The following is a 12,352-nucleotide window of genomic DNA, read 5'->3' on the forward strand; positions in this document are numbered from 1 at the left end:
GCAGTGGTCAGGAGTATGTCATATACAGCCCTGTGTATAGAGTGCAGTGGTCAGGAATATGTCATATACAGCCCTGTGTATAGAGTGCAGTGGTCAGGAGTATGTCATATACAGCCCTGTGTATAGAGTGCAGTGGTCAGGAGTATGTCATATACAGCCTTGTGTATAGAGTGCAGTGGTCAGGAGTATGTCATATACAGCCCTGTGTATAGAGTGCAGTGGTCAGGAATATGTCATATACAGCCCTGTGTATAGAGTGCAGTGGTCAGGAAGATGTCATATACAGCCCTGTGTATAGAGTGCAGTGGTCAGGATTATATCATATACAGCCCTGTTTATAGAGTGCAGTGGTCAGGAATATGTCCTATACAGCCCTGTGTACAGAGTGCAGTGGTCAGGAGTATATCATATACAGCCCTGTGTATAGAGTGCAGTGGTCAGGAGTATGTCCTATACATCCCTGTGTATAGAGTGCAGTGGTCAGGTGTATATCATAAACAGCTTTGTGTATAGAGTGCAGTGGTCAGGAGTATGTCATATACAGCCCTGTGTATAGAGTGCAGTGGTCAGGAGTATGTCAGATACAGCCCTGTGTATAGAGTGCAGTGGTCAGGAATATGTCCTATACAGCCCTGTGTATAGAGTGCAGTGGTCAGGAACATGTCATATACAGCCCTGTGTATAGAGCACAGTGGTCAGGAGTATGTCATATACAGCCCTGTGTACAGAGCACAGTGGTCAGGAACATGTCATATACAGCCCTGTGTATAGAGTGCAGTGGTCAGTAACATGTCATATACAGCCCTGTGTACAGAGTGCAGTGGTCAGGAACATGTCATATACAGCCCTGTGTACTCACCCAATCAGCTGCTTTCTTCATTTAGAGGTAGGTGATCAGGGGGCGGGTCTGTGACATCATCCTCTTCTAAGCCCCTCCAATCTGACCGTGCCCATTACTCTCCATGGCATGCCGAGCAGAACTTGGGCTGATTTGTGGTCACCATGGATTGAATTATTAGGTGTAAACCAGGCTGATGGCTTGTTCTGGGGATTGTCAGTGATCACATGTCCTGTTTATATGGATTCAATATCCATCACTCAAACAGGGGCACCCACTACCCACCAGGGACTGCAAACCACCAAGGACCCTAGGCTACTATCCCACCTGGGATTGCAAGTCCACCACCCCACCAGGGACTACCAGCCCACCACCCTGCCCTCCAGCACGCTATCCCTCTGGAGAAATTCCGGCGACCCAACACCTCCTGATGCCGGGCCCTCATCCCGAAGCTGTGCACTCAACACCTCCCGACGCCGGGCCTCCAGCGCCCCTGATGTGGGGGGCCTACAACACCTCCAATCACCATGTCCCACGGCTCATCCACCACTGTGCCCACCGACGCCATGCCACAACCCCCACGAACGCTGGCCTACAGCACCCACAGACTGCAACCAGCCAGCTGCAGCCCCAGCTGCCCACCACTCCCTCTCCCCTCCTACGATTGGACACCGATGAACTCCATCATGGCATAACGGACTCTCCCCATCCTCATGTCCTGACCGAAGCCTCCCTCCTATCCGACCCGATCAGTATTCTGCCCACCCTAACATGCCACCTGCACTCCTCCTCCTCGTTCTCTCCTCCATCCCCAAACTTGCCTCCCTCTACCCCCCTACTCCCCCAAAACAGCTCTACATCACACCCTCACTTCTTTCCTCCCCCCTCTATGGCTCTCACCACCTCCTCCTAATACTCCACTCCCCCACCGACCCACATGCCACCACCAACAGACCCACACGCTCCTGCACCTCCCGTTCCCATGCCACCTTCCTCACCCTCCTCCTTCTCCTAACCGCCGGTGACATCTCCCCGAACCCTAACCCTCCATCTCCCCACTCCCCCATCCGGCACCCCCCTACTCACGCCAAAAACCTCAACCCTCTCAATCTCATATCTGTCCCCCTCCTCCCCACATCCACCCCTCCCCTCTCGGTTGCACTCCTGAACGCCCGTTTGGTTTGCAACAAGCTCACCGCCATCCATGACCTCTTTGTCTCCTACTCCCTCACCCTCCTAGCGGTCACTGAAACCTGGATCCCAGCCACTGACTCCGCCTCCCCTGCGGCCCTCTCCTATGGAGGCCTCGTCTGGACCTACTCACCCAGACCAAGCGGACGCAGAGGCGGAGGGGTCGGTATGCTCCTACCACCGCTGATCACCTTCCAGGTCCTCCCTAACCCCCCCCTCCCTATCCTTCTCCTCATTCGAGGCCCACTGCATCTGGCTCTTCTCTCCCAGCCCCCTAAGGATTGCAGTAATCTATCAGCCTCCTGGTTCCGCATCCCCCTTCCTAGACGACTTTGCCGCCTGACTTCCCTTCTTCCTCTCCTCTGAGCTACCGACCATCATTCTAGGCGACTTCAAAATCCCGATCAACGCCAACACCCCTGCGACTTCCCAACTCCTCCTTCTAACCTCCTCCTTCGCACTCACACAGCACACTCAGTCCTCCACCCACTCCAACAGAAACACCCTGGACCTCATTTTCTCCCACCTCTGCACCCCCCACGACTTCACTAATTTCCCCTTCTCCCTCTCTGACCACCACCTCCTCACATTCTCCATCTCCCCCTCCCTCAACTCCCCCCCCGAAGCGTCTAACCATCACCCGCAACCTCCTCAATCTGGACCCGACCCATCTCCACCGCTTCAACCCTGGCAAAATGACCACACAAAATGCCTCAAACGACGCAGTCGCGCACTGGAGTGCTTATGGCGCAAAACCAGATCACTCACGCGTTCTCCCTCTATAAAGCCGCCTACCTCGCCTACACCACCTCTCTCCACGCCGCCAAGCAAGCCTATTTCATAACCCTTATCAACACCCTCTCCACCTGTCCTCACCGGCTCTTCTCCACTTTCAAATCTCTGCTCTCTCCCCCCCACCCCCACCCAGCACCTCACTCACCGCCCACGAGATTGCCAATCACTTCCAAAACAAGATTGTCGCAATCCGTAAGGACATTGTCAACTCGCAATCCACCTCTCCACCCAGCCTCCCGCCCTCCTTCAACCCCTCAACTGTCCCCTCCCCCGACCTCATAGCCGCACTACCCCCCACTATACCTAATGCCCCGCACATCATCACCTCCCTAACACTTCGCTCCCTCAGCCCAACTACCCCCGAGGAGGTCTCTAAGGTCTTCACTGAAGCCCGCCCTACCACCTGCCCCCTGGACCCTGTCCCCTCACAGCTCCTCCAGTCACCCCCCCTCCATCATTCGCTCCCTCACCCACATCTTCAATCTCTCCCTCTCCACTGGCACCTTCCCCTCCCTTCTAAAGCACGCACACATCACCCCCATACTCAAAAAACCCTCCCTTGACCCCACCAACCTTAGACCCATATCCTTGTTGCCCTTCACTTCCAAGCTCCTTGAGCGCCTGGTCTACAATCGCCTAAGCGCCCACCTCACTGATAACAACCTCCTTGACCCCCTACAGTCCGGCTTCTGCCCCCTGCACTCCACCGAAACCGCCCTACCTAAAATCACCAATGACCTGCTAACTGCCAAAGCCAATGGCCACTATTCTATCCTCCTGCTCCTCAACCTCTCTGCAGCCTTCAACACTGTTGACCACCCCCTCCTCCTTGCCAAACTGCACTCCCTTGGCATCAAGGACGCTGCTCTCTCCTGGTTCTCCTCCTACCTTTCCCAACGCTCCTTCAGCGTCACCTACAACACTGCCACCTCCCCCTCCCTCCCCCTCTCTGTCAGGGTCCCCCAGGGCTCTGTCCTCGGGCCCCTCCTCTTCTCCATCTATACCTCCTCCCTTGGCAAACTTATTCACTCCCACGGCTTCAATTACCACCTCTATGCCGACGACACCCAAATTTACCTCTCCACCCCCCACCTCACCCCCTCACTCTCCACCCGCATTGCCCACCTCCTAAACAACATATCAGACTGGATGTCGCTCCACTTCCTCAAACTTAACCTATCCAAAACCGAGCTCCTGGTCTTCCCCCCCACCCCGTGCCCCCCCATCTTCTCCATCACTACAAACAACGCCACCATCTCTCCCACCCCACACGCCAAAGTCCTGGGTGTCACCCTGGACTCCCACCTCTCCTTCCTACCCCACATCCAACTGCTCTCTAGATCTTGCAGACTCCACCTCCGAAACATCTCCAAGATACGCACATTCCTCACCTCAGACACCACCAAACAACTCGTACACTCCCTCATCATCTCACGCCTGGACTACTGCAACTCCCTCCTCACCGGCCTACCCAAACAAACGTTATCCCCACTCCAGTCTATCCTAAACTCAGCGGCCAGACTCATCCACCTCACCAACCACTCCACATCCTCCACCCCCTCTGCCAATCCCTTCATTGGCTCCCAGTTGCACAACGCATCAAATTCAAACTGCTAACTCTGACCTACAAAGCTATTCACAATGCCGCCCCAAACTACATAACTGACCTGATACCCAAATACTACCCTACCCGTGCCCTCCGCTCCTCACAGGACCTCCTACTCTCTAGCTCCCTGGTCTCCTCCTCCCACGCCCGATTGCAGGACTTCTCCAGGCCTTCCCCCATCCTCTGGAACTCTCCACCCCAATCCATCAGACTGTTGCCTACCCTCCTCACCTTCAGGCGCACCCTGAAAACCCTCCTCTTCAGGGAAGCCTACCCCAACCTCACCTAACACCCGACCTCACCTAACAACTAACCTCCTCCACTCCTCCCACCACTCCATCCCCCACAGCCATCTCCTCCTGTACCACCTTCCCCTCCCTCCTAGATTGTAAGCTCCAAAGAGCAGGACCCTCGCACCCCTCGTGTACTGTATTGTTACTGTCTTGTCTCATGTTCTGTCCCCCCCGCTACTGTACAGCGCTGAGCAAACCCTTTGGCGCTATATAAATACTGTATAATAATAATAATCCTAACAGGAGTTCTGTCATTTTTCAGGATGTCAGGAAAAACATGTCCTCCGTCAGTAAATGTTCATGTTGTGTCAGGAATAAAAGTCACGGAGGGTTGGGAACCCTGCAAGGGGGGCAGAGATATGTGACTGCCTAGTCCAGCCTTTCTCAGCCAGGGTTCCTCCAAAGGGTTCTAGGGCTTCCTTGTCACTTCATTGGGCTGTATATGGAAGTGTCACCGACCAGCCGTTTCTGGATACACAGCTTTGTCATCATTGCACACACACAGGATTTTGTTTTCATTCAATACATTTTTTATTACAATTTCACTTTTAACAAGATTACAAAAATAACCAGGAAATAGTAAAGGCAGAAATCCGATTGGTCAGGAAGATCCCTTGTCTGGAATGTGGGGGCGGAGTCATTATTATTGGTGTACAATACAATACACAACGTGTTCCATTATTATAACAAAGTATTGTAGAAAAGATCCCAACATAGAAAATGGGGGAAAGGAGGAAATAAAGGCGGATATGAAGGGGAATCTGTGTACGGGGAACACCTTAACAATCACCACCATTTTATTCTCCAGGGCCTCTGATGTCACAGAATAGATGTTTGGGGGTTTATCTCATCTTCAGGACCAAAATCTGCATTTTCCCATGTGTGCAAAATCATGCAGAAACAGCTCTGGCAGTGAGAGGGTTAATGTGGGCTAGATGGGATCCCTCTGCTGGGGTGACATTAGAGCTCCCCCTAGCTGCAGCCTGGTAATAACATTGCCCTCCAAATATTGGACATAATAGGGGATTTTTCCTGAAATACAGCAATCACTAATGGCATAATACCACATTATGGCCACTAGATGGAGCCAAAGGAATCAGAGTGTGAAATAAAGTATGCCTAATATTCGTCATGGCCGGGCGAATGTCACTCACATTCCTTCTAACTTTTTTTTTTTTTTTTTTTTACTAAACCTCTAAGTGTTTATGAAAGCTTCCACCATAAATATACTCAGCCAATGAGAGGCGATGACTCCATATTTATTACAGGTACTTCTATAGCACTGTCCATTTATACATAAATTGTTCATTCCCATCAGTCCCCGCCCCTGAGGAGCGTACAATCTAAGGTCCCTAACTCACATTCATACATACACATACTAGGGGACAATATACCTACCAGCATGTCTTTGGCATGTGGGAAGAAACCAGAGTACCTGGAGGAGACCCATGCAGGCACAGGGAGAACATGCAAACTCCAGGCAGGTGGTGCCATGGTTGGGATTCAAACTAATGACCCGAGTACTGCCAGGCAGAAGGGCTAACCACTGAGCTGCTATCAATAGCCAACCCGGTCCCACACTTCATCCATGTCTTTGGGGACCTCTGATCTCCTTATGAACTGTTTCTTCCATGATGAAGATCAGCCATGGAGTATATCTGAGGTGTATATCAGGGTGTGCTTCTTCCCCACATGAGAGCTGGGATGTCCAGCAACATTCATCTAGAAGACATTTCCCGCACTCAAGGCACTAATACACCTCCAGGGTTGTGTGGGACCCGATGTGCAGGAAGACAGGACTTCAGTGAGGAACATTTCCCTCACTCAGGACAGGAAAGTGGCTTCTTCCCCTGTGTGACATCTCTGATGTTTGTAAAGATTGGACTTCACTGAAAAACATTTCCCACACTCACAACAGGCATACGGCTTCTCCCCCGTGTGAGATCTCTGATGTGTGTAAAGATTGGATTTCTGTGAAAAACATTTCCCACACTCAGGACAAGCATATGGCTTCTCCCCCGTGTGAGATCTTTGATGTGCGTGAAGATTAGACTTCTCTGAAAAACATTTCCCACATTCAGGACAGGAAAATGGTTTCTCCCCCGTGTGCAATCTCTGATGAATACGAAGACTGGACTTATCAGAAAAACATTTCCCGCACTCAGAACAGGAAAGTGGCTTCTCCCCTGTGTGAGTTCTCTGATGACTGTAAACATGGAACCTCATTGAAAAACATTTCCCGCACTCAGGACAGGCATATGGCTTCTCCCCCGTGTGAGATCTATGATGTCTGTAAAGACTGGACTTGTCTGAAAAACATTTCCCACACTCTGCACAGGAATATGGCTTTTCCCCTGTGTGAGATCTCTGATGTCTGTAAAGATCAGACTTCTCTGAGAAACATTTTCTACACTTAGGACAGATATAAGGTCTTTTCCCTGTGTGAGATCTTTGATGCTTAACAAGATCTGATTTTGCTACAAAACTTTTCCCACACTCAGGACAAGAAAATGGCTTCTCCCCCTTGTGAGATCTCTGATGTCTGGAAAGATTGCACTTCTGTGAAAAACATTTCCCGCACTCAGGACAGGAATGTGGCTTCTCTCCTGTGTGAGATGTTTTATGCTCATTAAGATGACATTTAAAACGGAAACATTTCCCGCACTCAGGACAGGAATACGGCTTCTCCCCCCTGTGAGTTCTTTTATGCACATTAAGATGGGATTTATAACAGAAACATTTCCCGCACTCAGTACAGGAGAAGCTCTTCCCTATTGGAAGGCCGGCCTGGTCCCGCACAGTCTGAGGTTCCTCAGGATACGAGGAATCCGATGGTCCATCTACACTGGGTGGTGCCGGATGGACATTGGAGGGAGCCGGGTTTTCTCCTGGACTATACTGTGTGATGTCCTCATCTTCTACTTCACAGTCTGGAGACAAAGTGAGACAATCCTCGGAGGTTTTCCTCATCTCCCGGCCATGGACTAAAATACAAAGACAAAGAGGATTACTAGACAGAAGCTGATTGGTTCCCCCAAACCAGGACTCCGCCCACATCAGGCAGCTTGGTCTCTGAGGAGCTTACAATTCCACCCTCAAGGGAACTAGGAAATGGCTCCTCTGATCTCCTACCAAGTCATTTCTTTATTCATGGACCTTAGTCAGAGAGTGAGGAAACAACCAGAACTGTCTTTTATAGGAGGGACAGTGATGAGGGGATTATAGGACGAGGGTCCCCACCCCCTCTATCACTCATCACCATCTTCCCAACACAAGAAGTACTGCACTTCCTTATTTAGTCCATGATTTAGTCATGAAGAACAGCGGGGCTGAGCCCCACCAGAGGTCAGAGAGTGAGGATGGGGGGAGAACAACCAAGATGAAGACTGGACTGATCCTGAAGACCACCATCATTGGGGTATTGACTCCTCCCTCATTATCACTTTCTGTTTAAGGGTCCAAAGTTGGAGGATGTTATCACATTATTATCACCATGTAAAAGTCTGTGCTCCAATCACATCATCCGATATAAAATGTCCAGCTGGGAGGAAATGGGTGGAAAATAATTAAGGCCTAAAGTGAAGGAAATGTGTATTTGCTCCCCTGCTGATGTTGAATGTTCGCCCCTCACACAGAAATGATCGGTCTAACAATTGAATGTTCGGTGTAACACCGAGAGACAGAATACAACAAATTCAGCAGAAATGCGTCTAACAAATGATGACTGATCTGCATGTTCATGAGGGAAAGAAGGATTGGATCCCCTTCACAAAACATGACTTAGTACTTGGTGGCAAATCCCTTGTTGGCAATCACAGAGGTCAGACATTTCCTGGAGTTGGCCCCAGGTTCGCACACATCTCAGGAGGGATTTTGGCCCACTCCTCTTGGCAGATCCTCTCCAAGTCATTAAGGTTTGGTGTATGACGTTTGACAACTCGAACTTTCAGCTCCCTCCACAGATTTTCAATCGGATGAAGGTCTGGAGACTGGCTAGGCCACTCCAGGGCCTTAATGTGCTTCTTCTTGAGCCCCTCCTTTGTTGCCTTGGCCATGTGTTTTGGGTCATTGTCATGCTGGAACACCCATCCACGACCCATTTTCAATGCCCTGGCTGAGGGAAGAAGGTTCTCACCCAAGATTAGACTGTACATTGCCCCATCCATCGTCCCTTTGATGCGGTGCAGTTGTCCTGTCCCAAAGCAGAATGTTTCCACCACCATGTTTCACAGTTGGGATGGTGTTCTTGGGGTCATAGGCAGCATTCCTCCTCCTCCAAACAATGAGTTGAGTTGATGCCAAAGAGCTGGATTTTGGTCTCCTCTGACCACAACACTTCCCACCAGTCCTCCTCTGCATCATTCAGATGTTCAGTGGCAGACTTCAGACGGGCCTGGACATGTGCTTTCTGGAGCAGAGGGACCTTGTGGGCACTGCAGGATTTCAGTCCTTGTCAGCGTAGTGTGTTACCAATTGTTTTCTTGGTGACTGTGGTCCCAGCTGCCTGGAGATCATTGACAAGATCCTCACGTGTAGTTCTGGGATGATTCCTCACTGTTCTCATGATCATTGACACTCCACGAGGTGACATCTTGCATGGTGCACCAGACCTAGGGAGACTGACACTTGTTTTGTGTTTCTTCCATTTGTGAATGATTGCACCAACTGTTGTCACCTTCTCACCAAGCTGCTTGGCCATAGTTTGGTAGCCCAGTCCAGCCTTGTGTAGGTCTACCATCTTGTCCCTGACATCCTTGGACAGCTCTTTGGTCTTTGCCATGGTGGAGAGTTTGGAATCTGATGGTTTGATGGCTCCTGTGGACAGGTGTCTTTATACAGGTAACACAATGAGATTAGCAGCACTCCCTTTAAGAGACTGCTTCTAATCTCAGCTTATTAGCTGTATGAAAGACACCTGGGAGCCAGAAATCCTGCTGAATGATAGGGGATCAAATCCTTCTTTCCCTCATGAACATGCAGATCAGTCATCATTTGTTAGACGCATTTCTGCTGAATTTGTTGTTGTATTCTGTCTCTCAGTGTTACACCGAACATTCCATTGTTAGACCGATCATTTCTGTGTGAGGGGCAAACATTCCATTGTTAGACCGATCATTTCTGTGTGAGGGGCGAACATTCCATTGTTAGACCGATAATTTCTGTGTGAGGGGCGAACATTCCATTGTTAGACCGATCATTTCTGTGTGCGGGGCGAACATTCACCATCAGTCGGGGAGCAAATACACATTTCCTTCACTGTATGTAATGTACAACTTATCATAAAAGATACAAAAGTTAGGACTAAACAGTATTCGTTTTCTTCTATATTCATCTGGTGATCTAGCCAGTAAATCTGTTTTATAAAACTCTGCAGCAGAATGTATCAGTTCCAGGGATGAGGCAGACCATTTACCACTGACAGGGGGCTTACAATGATCAGCTTTTATTTATTCATGTAAAACTTTTATCCCAAAAGAAAAAAACTGTTTGATGAAACTGATTATGAAGTGTGAGCTAGAGTTTGGCTTCAATTAGTTACTGTTTTAAATCTGCTAATACATCTAACACTCCCCTCCCCCCAGACTGACCATGCTGCTGCCTCCACAGCGGGGGCGCTCTAATACAGAAGGTGTGTTACTGGCCAGATCACCAGGAGAAAACAGGGAAAAAAGCCAAAGAAAAGGAATGCAGCCGCCACCTCATCCTATGTCCAGTGATAGCAGTGACATCTACTGGCCACAGTGAGACATCACAAGACAACCTAAACTTAGGGAGAAACCAAGTGAAGAACTATACAATCAGCCTGAGCCAAGTACAGCCCAGCCACAAACTAAACCCACATAGTACCTCTATTCAGGACAAGGGGGCCACACTAATAAATAGTGTAAGGATCACATCAAATTGGTGTTTAGTAATCAGAGATCACTTACAGGGGTTGTAACCCTCAGACATGGAATATGAACAAACATATCCCTCTATAGTGTGTACTTGTCTCACTCCAGAGCAATAAGAGCCACTTCTGTCTGCTATCTCCTTCCTCTGCGATCAGCATGAATCACTTCTGACAAATCTTCCTGACACCAAGAGAAAAAATGTGAAAGGGGAGAAGCTCCAGCACACAGTCTGTGATTGACAGCCTCAGCTCTGTTCCTGTGTGCTGTGTGTACCTTCCCTCCAATCACCTTTAGAGCTCACCTCACTGAACTCTGCAGAATGTGACTTTATCTCTCTGTCTCTTTTTTTCTGACTTCTCAGACAAGCTGTATACATTCTGGGCTTTGAACAGTTGTAGAGAAGAGAATGCTGCAGATAAAAAGGTGCAACATATGTAGGATTTGTTTTATCTCTGTGTATCACCTGAGGCCAGTCACTGCACTGAGTATATGGAGGGATTACAACCACTTTAAATGTTTACTGTAGACAAGTTGCAGAGATCCCACAACGCTGCCTCCCATCTCCTGAGACTGCACTCAGTGACTTGGGTCTGAGACACTACAGACATATCCCTCCACCCGGCACAGCCAGCAGACCACAGAGCAAGGAACCCTGGGAGAAATGTTCTGTCAGAGATCTTACTAGATCCGGGCATGGAGCAGAAGATCAATAGCACACACCCCAGGTGCCTAGGTCTAGTAACATCTATGATGAAAATGAACATGTTGCTGCCAGCTGAACCCCAGAACCTCCATAAATCCAGTCTAGAGACATAAATTGTGTCTGCAGCACAGAGAAGGAAGATTATCCGAGAGAAATCCAGGAATACAGGACGGGGAACACAGCTCAGGAAAGTGACCAGGGGATTACAGGCTGATATCACCCAGTCCCCGCCCTACTCTGGACCAATCAGTGAGCAGTATGGGTGGAGGAATGGATTTAGTGTTCATGACCCACCTGTGCTGATCTCTGTAGGAGTGTCCTCCTCTATAAATGTCCCCGTTATTCCATCCTCCTCCATAGACTGCTGATCATCCCTCACATACGCCTCTTCTTCTTCAACCTCAAATTCTCTCAGGTTTCCACTCTGAATATATAATAAAAATGCCATCAATGGTAACAATGCAGATAATGTACAGATCCTAATGATACTATCAGTGATTGTTCCTCATCTACCTGATGATGGTGAGGGATGGTGTGACCTTCCTGTGTGGAATCCCGGGAATACAGAGGACGGGGACATCTCTCTGGTGGGTTCCCATGACTGGATCCATCTGTAGGAAACACACACACTGACTGAATCCATTGTTTCTATGTGTTTATCAGATGATGGGGGATCTAGGTGGATCCTCCGTACTGCTCTCTCCTTTACAATAAAGTCTCCTCTTACCCGGTGATGTGAGGGGCGGCTGATTGTCCATCATGACGTCCTTGTAGAGATCCTTGTGTCCTTCTAAATACTCCCACTCCTCCATGGAGAAATAGACAGTGACACCCTGACACCTTATAGGAACCTGACACACACAATGATACAGTCACCATCCAGACACATCCCTTGTCTGTTACTGGAGAATGTCCCAGAATTCCCGGCACCGCTCACCTCTCCTGTCAGCAGCTCCATCATCTTCTTGGTGACTTCTAGAATCTTCTGCATGTTGTGTCTCTCAGGGTTTAGGGAGTCACATGGAGGCACTG

General features: G+C 49.4%; 2 protein-coding genes across 2 annotated transcripts in view; both read right to left on the reverse strand.

The window, feature by feature from the left end:
* LOC149460661 (uncharacterized) overlaps window positions 1-12,352 on the reverse strand; it is a 269,888-nt gene that overhangs the window by 56,727 nt on the left and 200,809 nt on the right. The window lies entirely within an intron of this gene.
* The window catches only part of LOC149460662 (uncharacterized), an 83,600-nt gene continuing 76,478 nt past the window's right edge, over window positions 5,231-12,352 (reverse strand). The window contains exon 3 of the mRNA XM_089679378.1: window positions 5,231-7,702. Within this exon, the coding sequence (XP_089535504.1) occupies window positions 6,548-7,702 (1,155 nt within the window). The 3' untranslated portion in view covers window positions 5,231-6,547. The remainder of the gene's footprint in view (window positions 7,703-12,352) is intronic.

Source organism: Staurois parvus, unplaced genomic scaffold (assembly GCF_062004578.1).
Source record: "Staurois parvus isolate SC_StPar_1 unplaced genomic scaffold, SC_StPar_1.0 ptg000222l, whole genome shotgun sequence".
NCBI lineage: Eukaryota > Metazoa > Chordata > Amphibia > Anura > Ranidae > Staurois > Staurois parvus.